Source organism: Panthera pardus, unplaced genomic scaffold, assembly GCF_024362965.1.
Source record: "Panthera pardus isolate Hobbes unplaced genomic scaffold, ASM2436296v1 HiC_scaffold_2, whole genome shotgun sequence".
Taxonomy (NCBI): domain Eukaryota; kingdom Metazoa; phylum Chordata; class Mammalia; order Carnivora; family Felidae; genus Panthera; species Panthera pardus.
The window spans coordinates 60,291,865-60,314,490 of record NW_026526765.1 but is presented as its reverse complement, the minus strand read 5'-3'; the positions used below and the strand labels follow the sequence as shown (position 1 = coordinate 60,314,490).

At 48.5% G+C, this 22,626-nt stretch overlaps 1 protein-coding gene across 2 annotated transcripts in view; it reads left to right on the top strand.

Annotated features, from left to right (window-relative positions):
- Window positions 1-22,626, top strand: part of LCP2 (lymphocyte cytosolic protein 2) — a 45,737-nt gene that overhangs the window by 9,518 nt on the left and 13,593 nt on the right. For both annotated transcript variants that reach the window (XM_019450268.2, XM_053907088.1), the window contains exons 3-13: window positions 1,223-1,269; window positions 10,256-10,321; window positions 10,778-10,809; window positions 11,421-11,458; window positions 14,304-14,505; window positions 16,702-16,799; window positions 18,286-18,352; window positions 18,458-18,541; window positions 21,936-21,961; window positions 22,076-22,095; window positions 22,192-22,299. In XM_019450268.2, the coding sequence (XP_019305813.1) occupies window positions 1,223-1,269; window positions 10,256-10,321; window positions 10,778-10,809; window positions 11,421-11,458; window positions 14,304-14,505; window positions 16,702-16,799; window positions 18,286-18,352; window positions 18,458-18,541; window positions 21,936-21,961; window positions 22,076-22,095; window positions 22,192-22,299 (788 nt within the window). The remainder of the gene's footprint in view (window positions 1-1,222; window positions 1,270-10,255; window positions 10,322-10,777; window positions 10,810-11,420; window positions 11,459-14,303; window positions 14,506-16,701; window positions 16,800-18,285; window positions 18,353-18,457; window positions 18,542-21,935; window positions 21,962-22,075; window positions 22,096-22,191; window positions 22,300-22,626) is intronic.

The following is a 22,626-nucleotide window of genomic DNA, read 5'->3' as shown; positions in this document are numbered from 1 at the left end:
ACACAAATTATTCACATTGGGTTTATTATTCATATAGGGCGTGTCAAGCACTGAGCCAAGCACCTGACACGCATCATCTCATTCAGTGCTCACCACCCCTGAAAGGTGGCTCTTATTAGTATAATGATTCCTATTTTACAGAGAAGGAAACTGAGGCTCAGTGAGCCTAACTGTGTGCCCCAAATCAGACAGCTGTTAAGTGGATGAACCAAGATGCAAATCCAGCCTGACTCAGAGCCTCCACCGTAACCACCTGGTTCTCTAGCCTCAGAATGCCAGTGGATGCCCTTCTCTGTCTCGGCATTCATCCCATGGAAAGTGTGCTCACCTCTTTTCTGTTTCCAGTATCGGCACCCTGCCTCTCCTCCTCCCTCCAGGGCACCTTCTTCTCTTACCCTTCCCCCCGCCTCCTTCCCTCCAGCATGGGCCAGCGGGTCCCTCAAAGGGATCAGATGTGGGAAGAGAGGAATTTGCAGGGAGAAAATCGATCGCAGATACCACAGGGCAAGCTTCCAGTCTCAGCTCCATCACCCACAAGCTAAAATTCCGTCAACATCCCAGGGCCTCGGTTTTCTCACCTATAAATGGGGACGCTGATACTTCCTAAATCACAGGACTGATGTGAAGATTAGTCGAGGTGCTAGCAAGGCAGAGGCCCAGAGTCAGTTCTTCACAAATATGAGTTCCTTTCTCCTTTCCCTTCTCTGTTCCCTCAGGAAAGCCTCTTTCTTGAATCCTACCACTAACCCTGATGAGAGAGGCTTTTGCTGGTATCAGGGCACAGATTCCTTCTCCAGGCTGGCTTCTCACAGCTCCTGCATATGGAAACTGAGAGGGACCCTGAAGTCTGGGGTAAGAGCCTAGGCAAGAGGTCACAGCGTGTGGCCAAATTCGGCTCACGAGACGAGTGGTTTGGCTCCACGGTTTAGCTCTCACGGTGCGTGGTTGTTTGTTTGCTTCATTTAAAGTTATTTGTCGATATTTCGAACTCAGGAAATTTCACCTAAAATCCAGGGTTGGGTATTCCCTTTGAAAACGTAGACGCGGCAACACCAGGACCACAGGTTTTCACGCAACATCTGGAAGCTGGGCTTTGGGTAGGTGGGGGAGGTGTACCCTTCACTCAGCTGAAGGCCCACGGCTCCCTGTTTCACACCTCCCTCTCCTCACCTGGCCCAAGGCCCCTCCTGTGAGTTGTAACCTGCCCGTGTCTTCGTTTCAGAACCTGACAGAAAATGACATCCAGAAGTTCCCTAAGCTCCGGGTGCCGTAAGTACTCCCCCCGATTCCTTGAGTGTTTTGGGGAACCGAGGCTGGAATGGGACATAGCCCAGGGATAGCTGGGTCAGTTAATCTGTCACGGTTGGTTTGAACTAGGAAAGTGAACAGGAAGGCTATAGAGAGGCAAGTGCATGGCACGGGAGAGAGAAGTGATACTTGATAAGTTGAAAGAAAAAAGAAAGTAACAGATCCAGCCCAATTGGTGTATTGGCAGCTCTTGCCAAAGCCAAGCCTGACTGTGAGCCACGTCTTCATTTCCTCTCTCCCTGTGGGGTGGCTTGGGCACCAGCATCACGAGATCTGTTCCACGAGGGCATCATCATCAGATCAGTGATTGCTTAAGCTTTCTGGACCACAGTCTCCAGCTCTTGGCCATGAGAGAGTTGGACCCGATGAAGAGTGGCAACGGACATCATTCTGTCTGTCGCTACCTGTTGCTTGGGAATGGCTGCCGGGGCCACTGTACTGAGAAGAATCCTGAGGAAGGGAGAGTGTGACGCGTTGCTGAGGTCTGGGGTGGGTGCGGACGGGAGAAGATGCATCACGCGCTTTGCGTCGTGTGTTTTCATCCCTCTAGCAAGGGTCTTCCGGACTCAAAAGCTTACCCGAGCCAGGCAGGAGATATAAATGTGTAAAATGGGCCATCTTGAGCCATACAAAGTCCTATCAATTTCTCCTTCATTTTACCACCTTTGAATAGAATATGAGTATGAAGAAATATTTCTCCACTATCACAAACATAATAGCACAATTATGGTGTCAAAAGAGGTCATCAGCACTAAGCCGCGTTGTCGGTGAAGAATTAGGGAGTGGTGGAGATTGTGGAAAATCGGAATATTTTCCCTCCCAAGAGAGCTGCAGCCACTCCGTGCCAGTCCGTATGGACCTGATGATGTCCCATCTTTGAACTTATCAAAAGGCACTAGAAATCTCCGTGTTATGTAATATATTCTTAGTATACATAATAAACATATGTAATAAAATATATTTATGCAATATATTTATATAATATATATAGGATATATTTATACAATATATATAGTATATATTTATACAATATGTATTTTGTATATATTTATACAATATATATTTTATGCAATATATATTTATATATATATATATATATATATATATATATATATATATATATATACCTGGTCCTTGAGAGCAGTTGGGTTTGCATCTCCTGGTCCCCATACAACACTAATACTTCACTCATTTAATGAACTGCTACTAGACGCCGATTTAACGTCAGACCCTTGTTAATTACTCAGGCTACAAATACATAAGGGACAGAATCCCCACTGCAGGACACTCACATTCTAGTGGGAGGGTCAGATATACAAAGCAATCATACCATGATTGATTAACGGTGCTGGGGCACATGCATGGGCACGTTCACCGGGAGTAAGAGGGCAGGAGTCGTTTTCCCCTTGGCATTTGGGGAAGACTTTGGGAAGGCAGGAAAGCTAAGTTGGGTCTTGACATATACCAGGAATGGTCAGATAAAGAAGGGGTTGAAGGACGTTCTAGGAATGGGGACTATATTGCCAAGGCACAGGCACCAGGAGTTTAATGAAACTACAAGTGGGCCAGAGCAACTGGGGCATGCACGTGGGGGCACAAAACAAAGAGGCTGCAGTGACTAGTCACAGTTTAGAAGGGTCCTGTGAGCTATCCTAAGGAGTCTAGGAGGGGTGTGGAGGTGAGTGCAACAGGGAGAACGCGAAGGTAAAGCTGGTGTCTTGGCTTTCTCTAGCCAGTGTGAAAGACGGAGGGCCCAGCCTGTGGCATGACAGCCAGCTAGGGGGTGATGGCCATGACCCTGCTAATGAGGTAGGAGCCTCAGCGAGGGCTGTGGCCCCTGAAGACGCAGGGATCAGGCCAGAGGGGATTTAATCAGAGCGGTGGAAGGAAAGAGATAAGGAAGGCCCTTTCAGCTTGGAAGATTCTTTTTTTATTTTAAGGCTGAGCTCAGTTGATGTCTGGAGCTATGCCTGAGTGCTTGGAGAAGGAGGCGGGGTGAGAAGTGGTTTTCGGTTAGCGTGCAAGGCAGATTGTAAACACTCACACGCTGCGGGTGCGGTAGGGCTGGGGTATTCCTTTAGCTATTTGAAAACTGAAACAAAATCCCTCTCCAACGTGTGCATGTGTGCCCCAGACAAGCTATGGACCTGCCCGTGGAACACGAAGGTGAATGGGGAGTAGTGAGGGAGGCATCTAGGGAAGGTCCCTGCTGCCCTGATTTGGTGATTCTAAGCGTGACTGTCCCTCTTGGCAGACGTGTATAAGAAGCACCAATCCCAGTTCTACTTCTAATGAGCTCTGTGCCTGGGAAGAGTCCCTAGTCTACTCTCACTTTCCCAGTCTCTAAAATAAAGGAATGTGACCATGCAACTCACTCTTTTAAAGGTTATAATTTTAGGTATAAACAGGCAGACAGAAGAGCTTAGTGAGTAAAAGTACAGGCTCTGAGGTCTGACTACTTGAGACCCAATTCTTCCATTCACCAGCTGTGAGTTTGTGGACAAGTTATCTGAGTTCCCTGAGCCTCAGCTTCCTCATCTGTAAAATGGGGATAATAATAAAACCTACCTCAAAGAGTTAGTGGGAAGGTTAGAGGAAATAATAATATGCCCTGAAGAAGTGTTAGCTATTCCTGTTATTTTATGGAAAATCCCAATGAGCACCATTCTGTTTTTACTAATCATTCTATCCTGCGAAAGGGGGAGGATTAGAGACTAGAAAGGCATGGACTTTGGAGCAAGGGAGAGCCACGTTCCAAAGTGGGCTCTGCCTCCCACCAGCCATAGGACCTGGGGGAAATCCTGTCAACCCTCTGTGCCTGTTTCATCTGTAGAAGGGAAACGAACTAACTCTCAGGCATTGCTGGGTTATAAAGGAGGCAGCCCATGTAAGCTGCCTGGTGGTGCCCTGGATGCATATAGATATTCAATGCTGATTTGTTTCATTCCCTTGTACATAGGTTCATTTGCCATAATCATTACCCTGAAGGGTTATGGGAAAGAAATTGTGTTTATGTACAGCAGACCAAAACAAGATTATGCTCCTCTGAATATCTTGATTTTCTTCTCCCATGCTTAAAAAAAAAGAAAAAAGAAAACTCTATTAAATAGATGTGTAGGAAGGTAGATTCTGGTGAGGAAGGCTTTGTATGCAAATACAGTACCAGCTACTCTCTCGGACAGTTTCTCCCAGAGACACCCTGGATGCTGTAATGGAGGAGAGTTTTTAAATAAAACAACAAAGCTTCCCTTATAGGGATGAGCTTAAGACCCATGGCATAGCTGAGCATTATCTGGTTAAATCAATAGAAGACAGGTTAAAATCTGATGATGCCTGTTTGGAGTTTATTTTTAAAATTTTATGAATTTTATATTTAAATCCATAGCATAAACTAAAAGATAAGGAGAAGGGAGTGATGGGGTCACGGTGTATGCAACAGATAGGTGTTGGATGAGTCTCTTTATATCATGAGTTCCCACTGTACCCATTACCGATAGTGGAATTAGGCTGGGAAAAAGCTAAGATCCCATCAGAGGGGTGATGCGGTAATACCTGTTTATTCGTCCACCCTCCTGATGAAGCTGTCGGTCTCCTCATAGCAGAGACAGCATACCTAAGACACAGCAGACAGGGAAAGAGGACGGAGGCAGGCTGGAGGGAGGGACCCAGCGGTAAATAGGCCTTCTTGTGCTCCTTAAAGAATGTGACCAAGCCTTAACAGAATTGCCAGGATGACAGGCTGTCTGCCCTTCTCCTTCCTTCTCACATTCATTGGCTAATCCCTGACCAGGTAGCCAGTCCTCCCCACATGAGAAGGGCCTCCTCTCAACTGATGTCACTCCTTCTCCTCGAAAACAAGTACAGAAACTTGACTTCCTAGATCAGCCCCACAGTAAAACTGCTCACGTGGCCCTTGACAAGTGCCTCTCTTAGCGCCTCACTTTCTTGGGTGGTAAAAATGGGAATAATTTAATTTGCCTACCACAAAATAATTGTGAAGCCCAAGTAAAATACTACGTGTAAAATTATCGGGGGGTCCAAGGCTGAGAAGTGGGGAGACCACGCCAGGCCCTCCAACTTTTGCTTCCCACCCACACGTGATTCTCTCCTGAGGCCGGAGATGGTGGCAAAAGGCACCTTCCTGAGTCCCAGGACCCACACCTGGCTTTTCAAGTTACGAGGACAGACCTTCCAGAGGTTTGGCTCTTGGTTCAAGGAGGAAGACCCTTAGAAGTGGAACATCCTTTAAAGAAGGATGAAAAGCAGGGGTGCCTGGGTGGCTCAGTCGGTTAAGCACCAGCTTCAGCTCAGGTCATGATCTCGCGGTCCATGAGTTCAAGCCCCACGTCGGGCTCTGCGCTGACAGCGCAGAGCCCGGAGCCTGCTTTGGATTCTGTGTCTCCCTCTCTCTCTGCCCCTCCCCCACTCACACTCTGTCTCTCTCTCTCGAAAATAAATAAACATTAAAAAAAAGTTTAAAAAGAAGGATGAAAAGCAGAGCAAGAGCCAGAGGGAGAGTGTGAATGTGTGCTGGGTGCCCTGGGGGAGGGGCTGACACGGGGACAGAGGACAGGCAGGCAGTGACAGGCGGAGAGCTGGAGATGAGGCTGTAGGAGAGGACAGAGCTGAGCAAAAAGGCTTCTCCTGTTCTGGGCCTGGGAATGTGTTCTGCTGGGAGGCACCGGTGTGCCCTCTGGAATCAGAGTCGAGGGAGCAAGGCTTCCATTGTGGGAGGGCCTGGAAGAGAGAGAGAAATCTCTCTCAAGTTCTTCCTGGGGGAGCTGAGGCAAACAAATGCATTTGTATTATAAGCCTGTGAACACCACAGGAGCACCTGCCACAATATAGGACACACAGAGGGACTGTTCCTGGACGGACGTCTCCTCTTCCTGTGTTCTATGGGATCTGGTACTTTCTATCCTACTCCGCTTCCTCCCTACCTCCCCTTCTGCCTGCCTTTCTTTCTATACTGTCCTTCTTACTTCTCTGTGACCAGCAAAGTTGATTTCAAAACCTGGAGTGGGCCTCCACTTGTCCTTGATAAAGCACAAGGGACCATTGAAAGGGAGCCCATCTCCTCCCTCACCTCCTCCTCCTCCCCCACCTCCTCCTCCACATTCTCCACCTTCTCCTCCTCTTCCATCTCTTCCTCTATCACCTCCTTATCTAGCTTCTCCTCCACCTTCTCCTCCTCCACATCCTCCTCTCTCATCTCTTCTCCTTCCATCGCCTCCTCCTCCTCATTCACCTCCCCCTTTCCCATCTTTCCCTCCCCCACCTCCCCCTTCCCCTTCTTTCCCTCCCCCACTTCCCCCTTCCCCATTCTTCCCGTCACCCATCTCCTCCTCCCCTGTCTCCTCTCCCTCCATCTCCTCCTCCTCATCCTCCACCTTCTCTTCCTCCAGCTCCTCTCCCTCCTCCCCCTTCCCCTCTCCCTCCATCTCCTCCTCCTCCTCCTCCCCCATCTCCTCCTCCTCCAGCTCCTCTCCATCCTCCCCCTTCCTCTCTCCCTCCATCTCCTCCTCCCCCATCTCCTCCTCTATCTCCTCCTCCATGTCCTCCTCTTCCTTCTCCTCCTCCAGCTCCTCCTTTCCCTCCTCTTTCTTCCTTCTCCTCATCCTTCTCCTCCTCCTCCTTAAAATTAAAAACAAAGTTCCAAGAACACAAAGAATAACAAGATTGATTTCACGACCTTTTGAGACTGTAGGAGTCACCCAGGAAACTCATTGGTATCGCTGCTCCCAGGCCTCCCCCATGTAGGCTCTGATAGGCTAAGTCTACAGTGAGCTGGTAATCTGTGTTTATAGCAGGTGCACCCATGTAATTCTGGCAGTCAAGCTGGTCGGGATTCCCTAACCAGGGCTATCCCTCTTATTTTGCTGCTGAGGAACTGGAGCCTAGGGAGGACAAATGCCTTGCCGCGGTCATCTAGTAGGCACTGCTTATGGGGCAGGACGTTGCAGTCAGACTCGGGACAGAGACCCACACTCTGTCTTCTAACATCACCAGGAAAGGCCTGTGGCTGAGAAGTCAAAGACTGGCCCCCATCTCGCAGCAAGCTAGGGCTGCAACTGTGCTGGAAGCACCTTGCTACAAGGCTTGACTTCCTGTCAGACGGTTCAGCCCCAGTTTAGCAGCCAGTTTATCCCTAAAACAAGGCAAAGCAGAGAGAATCATGTCTACCCGCCACCCAGCCCTGCTGCTGAGTGAGGCCTGGCATTTGTGGGGAGGAGGAGGAATGAGTCACCTCCGGCCACTCACTGTCACGTGGTTCTCTGAGGGTGTGAGAGTAGGGGACAACTTTGAAGGTTCACACACAGCTTCCACACACCTGCCCTGTCCGTCAGCACTGCCACCTGCCCACCCGCCCCTCAGTAGTGGTCCCGGCTGGCTTGGAAGGTGCCCTTTGATGCCTGTCAAAATAGGAGGACCCTGGGAGCCCATGTTTTGCTGCAAGCCGGCCGGGCGGGCCCTGCTCTGCTCTCTGTCACCTCTTTGCAGTTCTTCTGTCAGGGCCTGCGGTTTGACATTTCCTTCCTTAACCAGTTAGAGCCCCAGAAGCCTCTAGCCTGGCTGTTAAAGATACTGGTAAGAAGAGACACCGCAGAGAGCAGGTCTTTTCAGGACCAAAGCAGCTGTGTGGGCTGGTCAGAGCCTACCAAGCGCTGCTGGACGGGCACTTTGAGGGGCGGCCTAGTCCCCCCTTCTTCAGGTCATTGCTGAAATGTCACCTCTGTGGGGAGGCCTGCTCATTTTCAATTGCAACCCCACCCTACCCATGCATTCCTGCCCCCTCACCCAGCCCCCATCTCCCTTGCATGTATCTATACACAATACTTAGAATTTCACTTCCTTAAATGTTCATTGTTTATCCGTCCCTCTCCACTAGCATGTAAGCTCCGTGAGATCATGGGCCTTTGCTTTATTCAGTGAGGCTTCTTGAGCTCTTAGCAGAGGTGCTGGCACTCTGAAGGCCCTCAATGCATATTGTTGAATGAAGGCGTGCCTGCATGGGAGTGGCTGCTGTGGCCACCACTGCCGGACCCGGCCAGGAGGCAGGGTACCAGCAAGCCTCCCCCTGTGGCTCTGTGGGAGCCGTCCGTCCCACCTGTCCGACGAGGATGGAGAGGGACTCCCATCAGCTTCTCAAGATAATCGCATAGAGGAAGCAAAAGAAGAGTGTCACAGGTGCTCCGGTGGCGTAATCAGGAGGCCACTGTGAAGTCCCCGCCCCTGCTTTAAAGCATCTCCCCAGTCGGGGCAGTGTGAAATCCCAACAGTGACATTACAGTGGAGGACGGAACATTGCCCTCTCTCCTCTGTCCTCTTAAGTCCCCAGTGTGTTTATAAAATTTATCCTGTCATTCTAATGAGGGAGAAGGGCTGAGAGCAGCAGTGTCCTGGGACCACAGAGAAGCGGGGGTTGGGGAGACTGGGGGCATGATGAGGGAAGCAGGTGGTAGTGGATGCTAAGGACCACCTTTGCCAACTTAGCTATTTTGTTTTAGTCCAAACTAGTTACCTTGAGATGGTCACTTAACAGAAGGAATGTAGATACTGGCTCATTCTTGGATGGGCCACAGGCTCAATCGTGTCGGCTCCTGGGAAGCTTGTAGCATAATGAAAATTAACACAAGGTTGTGGGATGTTAAAAATATGCTGCCCTGGTAATCAGGGAGCCTGGCTTCTGGGGCAGATGTGTTTTCTGGGAGGGGGTGGCTTTATCACTAACCCACTCCTTTGGCCAATCCCTTCCTTTGTCTGAGCCTCTGTGGCCTCATCTATAAATTTATTTATTTATTTTTGAGAGAGAAAGCGACAGAGCGTGAGCAGGGGAGGGGCAGAGAGAGAAGGAGATACAGAATCTGAAGCAGGCTCCAGGCTCTGGGCTGTCAGCACAGAGCTGACGCGGGGCTCGAACTCACAGGCCACGAGATCATGACCTGAGCTAAAGTCAGACGCTCAACTGACTGAGCCACCCAGGTGCCCCTGTGGCCTCATCTAAAAAATGACATGAATTAGATCATCTCTGAGGCTCCTCCCAGTTGTCCCCAAATCTCTCAGAAATACTGAACCTGTTTACTAATGAGGGCTTTCTTGGTCTCAGTGGTGGGTGCAAAGGGAGGCTGGAGTCTCCTGTACTGGAGATTTGAGAGACCCCACGGACTGGACACTTACTGCTAGGGTGTGCTGGAGGTGCAGTCCTGTTTGTGAAAGCCCTCTCTGTTCTGGAGTTTGAGGATTTGCTAGCTCCCAACCCCCAAGGACTAAGAGTATCTCCAAGGTTCCTGGCCGAGGTTGGTCTCGGGACATGGATGAATCAAGGAGTCTCCCACTTTGCAAGATGTGCCCTGACTGGAAATGCTTCTCCAAATTTTATGAAAATCCATGTCACTGAGGAGTCAGAGAGGGGAGAATAAAAGGAGATACAGGCCAAAGAACAGCTCACCAGGGCTCCTGTCAAGCTCTGTGACAAGCAGCTGGTTCCTCCAGGTATCAGATGGTTCGAGGGTTCCTGGAGGCCTGCCATCACCACAAGGACATTAAGCCAACCGTCAGGGGACCTCAGCCCCAGGAGCAGTAAGACAAGAAAGTACACGGTAGTCGTGTCCAGGTGGCAAGGCTACAGGATTTCAGAGAAGGGGAGCCAGGTGAGAGCTGACTAGTCTTCACAGAGGGTCTTTGAGCCTCACTGAGGAGGTGAGCCAGCACAGAGGGCCTCCTGCACAGGAGCAGCGACTGCAAGGGGATGAAGTTGGCAAGTTCTGGGAGGAAGTGAGGAGCAGAGGCCCCTGCAGAGGGGACTGGCTGGAGGCCAGAGGAGGCTGGTCATGCTTGGCCAGGATGTCTGAGATTACGCAGATAAGGGAACTCCAAGACTCATGGGAAGGTTTGGCTGGAGGGACAGAGGATGATTTAGTCACCTTATCTGTCATTCATCTCCTAGGATTCTCAGTAAGTTAAGTCAAGAAATCAACAAGAATGAAGAAAGAAGGAGTATTTTCACACGCAAGTGAGTGGGGAAGCCAAGGGCCCAGTGTCACTGTGACGAAACCCAAAGAATTTCCAAACCCAAGCTGAACCTTAAATGGAAGGCACAGGACTGTTTTTGCCCAAATTTTTGATATGTGACACTCCTTCAGTCCCAGGGGCTTGAAGCTGGTGCCCAGGAAGGGATGGAGAGTTTCCCTTCTCTGACTTACATCCTGCCCCTGGGTCTGGGACTTCAGGGAAACTTCCCCTGGAAAGTCAGACAGTCACAAGCCCCCAGTTACACCACCAATGTGACTTTGATCGTTTCCAGAATTTTCGGACATCCTGGCCCGGGTAGCTAAGCAACAAGGACACCAGTCTTGGGTGGGGAGACATACCCCCTGCTGGGAGCTGCTCTTGTAAGGCTGGACTGAGGGAAGCGGGAAATGCCCCTACATCAGCAGCACCATTAATGCAATGCCATTTGCCTTTGCAGACCCCAAGTCCAGCGGTTTCCTGAAGAGACAGGTAAAGGTGTCAGGGCTAAGAGTGATGCGTTGGGAGGTGACAGATACTTCCCTTCTGTCTGCTGGTCTTACTCATTTGCCTGCCAGGCAGTTCTCACTCAGAGAGAGGTTTGGGTCCAAATGGAGAGCAGGAGAGATCTTACTATGCCAGGGACCTGGGTTTTGGCCCCTGCTGAGCTGGGACCCTCTGCAGATCTAAAATGAAGAACTCTGTGGCGAGGCATAGGAGGACCCAGGTTCTGACTGAGCACCTGAGTGAAGCCAGTGCCTCTGCTTCTGGGTCTTTAAAGCAGTTTTCAACTGTTAAATTGTACCGTGTTACAGGGCAGATCCCTGGGCCCCACCCAGTCCTGCTGAATCAGAGGCTTTAGGGATGGGTCCCCAGTGACTGTTACGTAGTGAAAGGTTGAGAACAACTTCTTCCCTCTGGTAGAATGAACTGCTCAGGTAGAAACTCTAGAGCTGATGCTAAACTAACCCCCAGGTACATCGAAGGTAGGATGGAAGCCTGGGATGGACAGGGGGGTGAGAACACATCAGATGGGGTGCTGCTCTGCCTTTTTTGCTAAAGGCTTCCTTTGGTACTGATGATGGTGTTATCTCCTTTCACAGAATGCCATGAAGAAGACAACGGGGGCTGGTCATCCTTTGTGAGTACAGTGTGGGCTCGTCTTCCACCCTTACAGAAATTTCCAGAGCACCTTTGTAATAAGGAACTAACACAATGCCAAAACGAGCAAGGCCTCTAACAAGATGCCAGTATCCCCGCTGGTGGCGGCAGGGGGAGGGCACATAAGATATGTTCTATGAAGGTCAGATAGTAAATATTTCCAACTTTGCCATTCACACGACCTCCAGCGCATCCACTCACCTCTGCTCTTGTAGCACAAAAAAAGCCATAGATGATATCGGAACAGTTGTGCTTGGCTGTGTGCCAATAAACCTTTATTTGCAAAAGCAGATGGTGGGCCGGACTTGGCCCATGGACTGCAGTTCACAGATCATACCATTATTAACTATTATCACCCCCACAGCAGGGCCTTCCCCCAACTCCCTCCCCTAAGCGGTCTACACTAAAGTAGCTTTAAAATAGCTTTTATTATAGGGGCACCTGGATGGCTCGGTTAAGTGTCTGACTCTTGATTTTGGCTTAGGTCCTGATCTCACGGTTTGTGGGTCCGAGCCCCACATTGAGCTCTGCATATCAGTGCAGAGCCTGCTTGGGATCCTCTGTCTCCCTCTCTCTGCCCCTCCCCTGCTCACTCTCTCTCTCTTTCTCTGTCTCTCTCTCTCTCAGAATAAATAAACATTAAGACATTTTTAAAAAATAGCTTTTCTTATAGACTTAAGTCCCCACTGGTGAAACGAAGGAAAGAGATTTCAGAATCAATTATTAGCCTGAAAAAGGCCTCAGGGAAGGTCCAAACCAATTGGGTTTTATGTTTGAGGGGTCACGATGACCCCTTGGAGAGTCTGAGGAACTCTGGATGTCCTCTTCCCAGAACACTGCATCCACTGTCACCGCATGAAGCTGGGCTCTAGCTAAGAATGCTATTGGCCCATAGCCCACTGTGTTCATTCTACAGAGGGAGCGGCCGGGCCCAGTGGAGAACAGGACTTATGTAGAGCCACACAGCTAATTACAGGCAGGCCTGGGACCCAGGTGGCCTGACCCTCAGTCTAGTGGTCTTTCTGGTAAGCAGCTGCCTCAGTGCCTTCAGGAAGCAGATAAAACATTCCTTGTCCTGTTGGGAGTCTGGCAAAAGGAAGCACAGAATTTGAAAAATGCTAGCTAAGTCTGTGCTTTCTACATGAAGTCAAAGGAATTGGACAGATTTATTTTGTACAAAAGGGAAAATAGACCAGAGATTCACCTAAACCGTTTACAGTTTTGCACAGAAGCTGCATCTTGGCCACTGCTTGCATTTGGTCCCTTCTGGGTGGGAGCCCAGCCTGCGGCTAGTGTCCTTCACCCTCTTCATGAACAGAGGCTTTCCATGAGTGCTGCCTCAACACTCATGCGTTCCAATACATACCCAGGCCTGCACAGGGCATGGGGCAGGTGGGGTAGAGATAAAGAACCCACTTCTGTGAGCACTTCACAGCATAGATCACACATACACATGGCAGAATATGATTAGGAATGCATATGCACATTTAGGAGACAAATCATGGGGGAAACCCACTGTTCTCAAAGTGAGAGGAAAAGTCTGCTGTTGAGAAAGACCTCCAGGGTAAAGGCTGGTCCAAAGCAGGAGCAATGAGGCTGAGGGGTGCAGGCTGAGACAATCTAGGGATTCCTCTGTCAGTCAAGGGCAGTCGGTAGGGCCCAGAGAGTGGTGGAGGCCACTATTCCCAAGTTCCCTGACTCAGGGGTTCCATCCCCTGCTCTCAAGTTACAGGAACACAAAAGATGGCATGAAGACTTTCTCAGAGTTCAGGAAGATACTCAACCTCACTTTTCCTTCCCATATTTTAAAAAAAATATTCCTCTATCAAACATGAACACAGCAGTCTTTCAATAGAACAATGAAGACAGTCTTTCTTAAGTCACTTAGCAAAGCTGTGAGGATTTCACACCTTTCCTCATCAACATGCGACTTCCTGCTGCTTCTTTCCATGCTGCCCTTGACTTTAGAGAACTGCCCTGGGCTCGTTTATTACCCACCTGACTTTGGCATGAGAGTGATAAGGCATGTATTGCTCGGTGGCTGATGGTGCCACCTCTGCTTGGGAAACCATTACAGTGACTGTCCGCTTTCATGAGCTACCTCAAAGGCAACCACTCAGTCCCCAGGGCTCACTCTCCCTGAGGCCCACAAAGAAGCACACATAAAATACAACAGAAAGTTTAAAATTTAGAAAGAGAGTCTCTTCCAAAAGAGCAGCTTTAAACTCAGTGTCAGATGTCATGAATAATAGGCTGGTGTTTCCATACGTTCAGCTCTCAGCAAAGAGAATAGCACAGCCCTGACTCTCCCCTTTCAGACACAATTTAATCTGCCTTCTAATTAACAGGCTTTGGTTATCTGGTTTCCCCATTAGCATGGCCTTCAACACTGCACTAGATTATAATGAGAAGAAATGTTTGGAGCACAGGCACACTAAGACAGAACTGACAATTAACCAGCGGCATCACAAATGCTCCAGGCGTTTAGACTTCCTCTTGGTGATGCCCGGAATAAAAAACATGTTTACTCCACACAGAGCCAGCTTCTCTCACCCCTCTCTTCCAATGTCCTCTTCATTTCTTTTGCTTTTGTCTCTTGTGCAAAAAGGTGCAGAGGAAAATGCACTCGCCTCGTGGTCTAAGTACCTTGACAGAAACCCCAAATCCACGACTTGCTAGCCCTATGATTTGTACGCCCAACCTCAGTGTCCTTACCTGTAAAATGGGAGTGACCGTCCTAGTACTGGCAGAGAGAGAGTCGATGCAGGCACATGGGTGTCACGGAGCCTGTACAAACTGGGCCGTCCCTGTCACTGTGTTGGTAGGAAGAAGATGACTATGAAAGCCCCAATGACGATCAGGAGGGGGAGGACGAGGGTGACTACGAGTCCCCCAACGAGGAGGAGGAAGGGGCGCCCGTGGAAGACGATGCGGATTATGAGCCACCGCCCTCCAATGACGAGGAGGCTCTGCAGAACTCCATCCTGCCTGCCAAGCCTTTCTCCAACTCCAACTCCATGTACATCGGTAAGGCCCTGGCAGCCTGCCCCGCCCGTGCAGCTCAAAAGTGCCCGCCAACGCCAGCTCGGCTCCTTACCGGCTGTGTGGCTTCGGGCAAGTGACTCCACCTCTCTGGGCCTCAATTTCCTCATCTGTGAAATAGGATAATAACCATACACAGACCCCAGAGCTTTGCTGTCAGGATTTTATTTTATTTTTTTTAATATGAAATCTATTGCCAAATTGGTTTCCATACAACACCCAGTGCTCATCCCAAAAGGTGCCCTCCTCAATGATTTTAAATATTACAGACAAATTGTTGCCTGTGGGGGCTGATACGGGCACTGAACTGCCACCGAAAGGTATTTGGCAGTAACAATTCATTTTGTGTACTACTTAGGTACTCAAGAACGCCTCCCCGTTGCCCATCTTTTGAGCAACTCCTAGATACACGGCACTTCCATCCACAAACCGCCACAGTAAACAGAACGATACTGAGGGGGCTGGATCCTGACTCAAAAATTTTTGAACAGTATTTAAGATTTTTCTTGTCGGTCTGTTCCTATCAGCCTGTTTCTCCCTCATTCATTCATTTTTCCATTCAACAAAAATTACTGATCTCCTATTGCGAGCCAGGCATCATTCTAAATGCTGACATTTGAAATCGTCAGGAAAGAAGACTATAGCCCTTACCTCGTGGGGCTTACACTCCAGGCGCGGTGGTGACAGAAAATAAGTCTGCGCCCACTTGCAGAGCCGAGGCTCAGAGTCAGCTAGAAAGTTGATGACCTGTATCACAAAAAGATTGGTACCACTTATCCGTTATGCCATACAACACTTTCGCCATTTTCAAGCCCTCTCGCAAACACTTTGTCATTTCATTTTGTGTTTTGAAGCACACTGTGTGATATGGGGAAAAATTATCAAGCCTGTTTCATATACAGGGAAACTGAGGCCCAGAGAAGAAATGGATAATTAAGTTGTTGAGTGCCTCGTATGTGCTGGTAATGGAGACACAGAGTGAAGAAGACAGTCCTCACCCAAAAGAACTCACCGTCCGGTGGGTGAGGTAACATCAAACAAATGGGGCACAAATGACTTAATTAAACCACGATATGATATATACTGATATAGACGCAGGGAGGCAAGTGCGGGAGATAAGGCTGGGGCTCGTGCCTCGTCTGGGCTTGCTGCCCTTAGGGTATGGGATTTAAGCTGAAATTTAGCAGCTGAATGGAGTGGGGGGTGGATAGGAGAAGTGAGGGTGGATATTTTCAACTGTAGGAACAGCCGTGCAGAGGCTCTGAGCTGGAAGGATCCATGTCAGAGGAGTGAGAGCTGGCCAGTGAGTGTAGAGGCGTGAGGTTAGACCAGGTGTGTCCTAGTTCGGAGCCCCACTCTCTGTGGAAGAGCAATACCTCTCCAAGGCTGGGACTGTGGTGTGGCAACGGAGGCCCCGGGGGGCACAAAGTGTAAGGAGGCCCTCAGTTACAGTCCTGGCCTGGCCTTTCCTCCACCAAAAGGGAGGGACATAGCCAGCCTATCAACTGGGCCCTGGGATACTTCAGTGGGATCCGAATACTGTGAGCTTCTGTCCAGAGCAAGTCCAAGTAACCAGTCCAGAGTCTGAGATTAGGGGGCACCTGGCTGGCTCAGTCGGTGGTGCCTGTGATTCCTGATCTCGGGTTATAAATTGGAGCCCCACGCTGAGTGTAGAGATTAATTAAAAATAAAATCTTACCAAAAAAAAAAAAAAAAAAAAAGAGTCTGTGATTCCTTAAAAGGAGTTGGTGACCGGCCCCTCCCTTTAAGGGAAGAGATGAGCAAAAGGAGGAAGTGACAGGGGAGGTCAGCCCAGAGCATTTGTGAGGGGAAGGAGGGGACCCACAATCCCCATGAACCATGAGAGCCCACTTAACCCTGTCCTGGAGGCTCTGTGTGTGTGTGTGTGTGTGTGTGTGTGTGAGTGACCCAGGCAGGCTGGTGTTGACAATGGTGGGGGTCTGCGGCATGGGGCGCCCCTGGGTGTGTGTGCGCATGTGTGTGTGAGTGACCCAGGCAGGCCGGCATTGGAACTGGTGGGGGTCTGCGGGATGGGGCCTCCAGAGCCCACAGGTGCTCAGAGCCGGCGGCAGGGTCAGCTGCTCCGGGACAATCCACACTTATCTCAGTGTGGCATTTCCGCTCTCATCTCACTGCCCTACTGCCCTTGCCTTTCCGCAGACCGGCCCCCCTCCAGCAAAGTCCCGCAGCAGCCGCCAGTGCCCCCCCAGAGACCAATGGCCGTGCTCCCTCCTCCGCCTGCAGGCCGGAGCCACACGGTAGGCCTCCTCGCTTTCTTCCCTGGTGCTGTGTCCACTCTGATCCCTCCTTTGCCAGAAAGAAGGGAAGAGTATACGTATCTTCACCCAGTGCTGACCAGTATGAGAGGGTTATATATAGGTGGGGAACATGCAAACCCCAGCATTCACAGAGATTTTCATTCTCGTCATAGTGCATCGGCATTTTCTTTTTACCACAAACAATTTAAACTACTTGTATAATAAAAGGCCTCCTTCTACTATTCATTGTGCTATTATTTCCTACCTTTGAAATAAACATAAACTGTGAAATAAACTCTGAAGGACCTAGGCTAAGTCTACGGCCCCTACTGCTATTGCCTGGGTCCCTGGCGCCGTCTCTCGCCTGCGAGACCTGCGCCACCTGCTGGCAGAAGGCGGAAATTCCACCGGTTTACAATGCAGTGAACCCAGGAGTAAAGAGAGGGGCAGCAAACCCCCTTTCCTCTTTCTTCAAGCTTACAGTCCCAGGTCCTGTAGGTCCAATTAAGAGACACCCAGAGAATTTCAGGCTAATGTGTCAATAGCTGGAAATGTGTTCTCTTCATAAGGGATCTGAGCACTTTAACAGCGGTGGCAAATGTCAAAGTGTCAGGGCTAGTAGGAGGAAGACCATGTATTTCCCCAAAAGCTCAAAAGGCAGACCACACCACCTTTGGGACCTTTCATCCAAGCATAGATGGCTTCTTCTTGTTCGTGCAGTTTTCTTGCAAAGGGGACTCAGAGCTACATTGATCTACAAATGCATTTTGCTTTGAAATCTGCAGGCATCCACCTTCACTATTGGGATGAAGAATTCACTCATTCAGTCAAAAGATTAGCCGCTAGTCTCTGCCAGGCAGTGTTCTAGCTGCTGGGAATAGAGCATAAACAAGGCAAATAAGGTCCCTGCTTTTAGAAAGGTTCAATTCTGGTAGGGGGAGGCAGATACTAAACAAGTAAACAGATGTATACGCAAGACAATTTGAGTAGTAACGTGTGGTTAGGGAAGACAGAAAACCCAATAACTTGATGATGGGTGGGGAGGTAACACTGAGCTGGACAGAATGAGTCGGTAGTGACAGGAGCTGGGGAAAGAGAATTCTAGGCAGAGGAAAACACAAATACCAAGATGAGAAAGAGGGCATGAGCTTGAGATTTTGCAGGAACTACAAGAAGACGTTTAGAGTGGGAGCCCAGTGTGCACCGGAGAGAGGAGTCTAAGGGGGTTGGAAGTGAGGGCACACGGCCAGTTGCTACTGTGTTCCCAGTATGATAGGGGCTACTCGAGAGCTTGGCAGGGGAGTGACATGCTCAGTACCCCAGATGGAAGAGTGTGGGATGGAGAGCTCAGGTAACAGGCTACTATCCAGGTGAGAAACGGAGATAAAGAAAGTGAGCAGAGTGAGATTTGGGGGGATAAGGCCACCAGGACTTGTGGATGTGTCATCATGAGATACTGCCTAACATGTGGCTCTTTTTTAAACAGCCACTCCCCCCACCCCAGCCCAACCACGAAGAGCCTAGCAGAAGTAGAAACCATAAACCAGCAAAGCGTAAGTACGGGGGCCTTTCCTCTCTTGCCCACCAGAGTACCCGTTCCCTCACCCCCAGCCAGCTGCCTTCTTCTTTTAATTGACTTCAGTCTTTTTCCCTTCCAGTCCCTGCTCCTTCCATAGACAGAAGCACGAAACCTCCCCTCGATCGTTCATTAGCCCCATTTGACAGAGAGCCCTTCACACTAGGTTGGTATCACTCTATTCGATGCATTGTAACAGAGGCCAATATGTATAGAGTGCTTACGGCGTGATTTACACATGTCCCCCCGCAATCATAAGGGTACTGTAAAGCGGGACTATTAGAATCGTCCTCATTTCACAGATGGGGCAACTGAGGCACAAAGAGTTAACTTTCCCAAATCACTCACCCACCAAGTGATGGAGGTAGAGACCCAAGTGGAGATCAGACTGACTGCAGAGCTCCTGCTGTCAGCCCTGTGCTAGGCCTGCTTCTTCATGGGTGTGATGTGTACACATATCTCATTGTCCTCCTGACAGATGGTGCAGGGGGCTTCGTAGCGCAGGGGGAGGAACTGGGCAGAGACAGGAGGTCCGGGAGAGCTGTTGTCAGCTGCCTTGGCTGCTACCTAGCAGCTTACTGACCACAGGGACCATAGGATTTCAGAGTTGTCCTCTTCTTTGTCAGGTGGCTGTTCTGTAAGGAGGAACTGCTTTATAAAACTCTAAGGTGCTATTCAAACATAAGGATTATTTATTGTTGTACACGTGCAATTGATCCAACTGTGGGTATCCGACAGTCCTTTTCCTCCAGAATTGACCTAGAGTGTTCTTGGATCACAGCTACCTCTAAATAAAGCTATTTTCAATTCAATTCTAAAACTTAGCTGCCATTTATTGAGCACCTACTATGGGCCAAGTGTTTTACCTACCAAAAATAATTTACCTACATTATCCTCACACCAACCCAACAAAGGAGGTGTATTATGACCCCTGCTTTGTAGATGATGAGAGGTTGAATAATTTTTCCAAGTTTACATAACTAGGTTCAGGATTTGAACTTATGTCTTTCTGACTTCAATGAAGGGTGCTCTTTTCTACCGCATCATGCTGTAGTTGGAGACCCTGGATTTCCCTTGATATGGGTAGGGGGTCCTGGGGAAGGAGCTACAAGCCTTGAGGGACAAGGAGCCCCAAATCCCAGCCCCACTCAACCTTCCTGACCTGCACTCTGAGCAAGGCATTTAGGCTTTTGTAACCTAAGGTTCCTCTCTGTCCACAAATGAATTTCAGTTCTTGGATATGAGGCTCCTGCTTGCTGCTTTTCCCTGAACTGCACCACAGCTCTGATGACTCATGCGAAACTGTGTGGGTTACTTGAGTTTACAGCGGTCTGCTGCACAGGGCTATTCAAATTATGTGAAAAGGAAGAGAGATTCAACTTCAGTCTCTAGGTGTGCTTACGACCGTAAGTCAAAGCGTCAGGAGAGTGAAATACTGACATCAAATCCTTCAGAGTCACCTCCTGAACAAAGGTTATCTTTTAAAAAGATTCTTTTTTTTAATTTTTTTAAAAAAATCTTTATTTATTGGTGCGCCTGGGTGGCTCAAGTCGGTTGAGCATCCGACTTCGGCTCAGATCATGATCTCGTAGTCTGTGAATTTGAGCCCTGCGTTGGGCTCTGTGCTGACAGCTCAGAGCCTGGAGCCTGTTTCGGATTCTGTGTCTCCCCCTCTCTCTGCCCTTCCCCCATTCATGCTCTGTCTCTCTCTGTCTCAAAAATAAATAAACATTAAAAAAAAATTTTTTTTAAATCTTTATTTTTGAGAGAGAGAGAGACAGAGTGCAAGCAGGGGAGGAACAGAGAGGGAGAGGGAGACACAGAATCTAAAGCACGCTCCAGGATCTGAACTGTCAGCACAGAGCCCGATGCGGGGCTCAAACTCTCGAACCAAGAGGTCATGACCTGAGCCAAAGTCGGATGCTTAACAGACTAAGCTACCCAGGCGCCCCTTAAAAAGGTTCTTTTAAAAAAAATTAAATACACCCTTTCTTGACCATACCTACTCTTGAATTATTTCCTTGTTCATGATGTTTTGAGAGAACTAACCTCTTACAGTGCTCTGAGTCTTAACAGAGAGAGAGACTCTTAACAGAGACAGTGCCCAGAGAATCTGTACAAATCAGAAGATATTTTTTTTTAAAGAAAATCTACTTAAGCCTAAAAATATAAATATAGGTTTTCTGGGTAACCCTGTAAAGTTGAGTTTTCATCCTAAGGCAAAGTTTTATGAATAATACACATTTCTTATACCACCAAAACAGCCTACCCCTGGGCAGTGAGTTCCTCATAGTAGGACAAGATTCTTAAGACTTCTTCATGGCTTGGGCTGTACCTCAAGTTGTGAAAATCATATCATCATTCACCATAGGGTGTTAACTGTGCAGAGGTATAGGAGGGAGGGAAAGAAAGAACTATCTAGCAGTTGTCAGCACCCATGTATCATGTGCCTGACCCTGCATATAAATTGTCACCCGCTCCTAACAACAAACCTATACATTTTAGATCTATAATCCTGATTTTACAGATGAGGAAATTGAGACTCAAAGACCTTAAGTAACTTGTTCAAGGCATACAGAATTTGCTGGTAGACCTGGTTGAATACAGTTAAATGGTACTTTTATTGCACTGAAGACATAGGACATAATCTACTCGAAGGGATTTCAGACAGAAAAAAATAAATTGCTTTGAATAACTTTGCAATGCAGAGTTCTCAGATTCACCTAGAATTTCTTCAGCCTGCATGCCATCTTTTCCAAGAGAAAAGTAAAAGGAAGAAAGAAACAAAACCCAACAAAATTAAAACAAAATGATTTGCACTCTACCAGGAGACTCTCCTGAAATACTCTTCTCCAAACTAAACGTTTTTCCAGAAAGTAAGTGTAATACTTTATATAATGTCAAATGTACCACAGGATTGGAGGAAAATTAACCCCTCCATGGCAAATAGGTTTATTTCAGATACAGAAATAAACGTAGGCCATACAAAAAAAAAAAAAAAAAAAAAAATTTAGTCAGTGAAAGAAGCATAAAATCCCCAAGAGACATTAATCCTTCTTATCATCGGTTACATAAAATAAAATGTTGAAAAGAATCACAGAATCCAAAATACTGTTTGTATGTACACAACTCTGTGTGATCTTGGGCAAGTCCCTTAATTTCTCTGAGCCTGTAAAATTAGCTGTTCTATATCGGGATCTTCCAGGTTGAAAGTCTATGATTCTTCAATGCTTAAACCCAATCAGCCCCCTCAGGCGCTCGTATTTATGGTTTCATCAAACTGTGTTTTAATGTTTATTTCTGAGAGAGAGAGATAGCATAAGGGAGGGAGCGGCAGAGAGAGGGAGACAGAGAATCTGAAGCAGGCTCCGTGCTGTCAGTGCAGAGCCCAATGTGGGGCTCAAACCAACACACAGTGAGATCACGGCCTGAGCTGAAGTTGGACGCTCAACTGACTGAGCCATCCCAGAGCCCCCGCCCCCACCGCCCAGACTATGTTTTAATACTTCATGCTTAGCTGATAAAGTATTCAAGGTCTGCCTGCTATTTGTTACTTACAGGAAAGAAGCCAGCGTTTCCTGACAAGGTAAGCTGTTTCCCTATTTTGTTTTGTTTGTCTTCATTTTTGTTTTATTTTGTATCTTGTCTTTGTTCTGAGAAGTGCTGAGGACACTCACATGTCTTCCCTCCTGTTTTACAGCCCTCGGCTCCAGTGGGAAGGTAAGGTGCCTTGTTGCATCCATGTGAGGGTACACGGTATATGCTGTAGAAATAGTTCAGTTTCTTACCCACACCTCCTTTCTCTCAACTCTGCAGGCCTCTCGGGGAGCACTTACCCAAGATGCAAAAGCCTCCTTTACCGCCAGCCACCGAAAGGCATGACAGAAGTAGCCCCCTGCCAGGGAAGAAGCCACCTGTGCCAAGGTACTTGTCTTCTGTTGCTTGAGTTTGTCGTTCAGACTGGTGATGCCAGTAATTTGCCTGGTATTAGCCTATAACGGAACTGGACATCACAGGTGTTCCTGGCGAGGAGGGGACTGTTGGCTACTATGGCTTGAGGCATTCTGGCTTTTCAGGTTGGATGTAAAGTTCTGGGTCCCTCTGAAGACAAATGATAGTGATCTAGCAAAGAAAGGAGTGGAGAGATGGTCCATCAGGAGGACGGGAATGACTGCTGTTTGTGGAGAACTTCTCCTCAACCAGCCAAAACCATGCTCGTGTTTTCCTTCCATCTCAGTATGTGGGAACTGA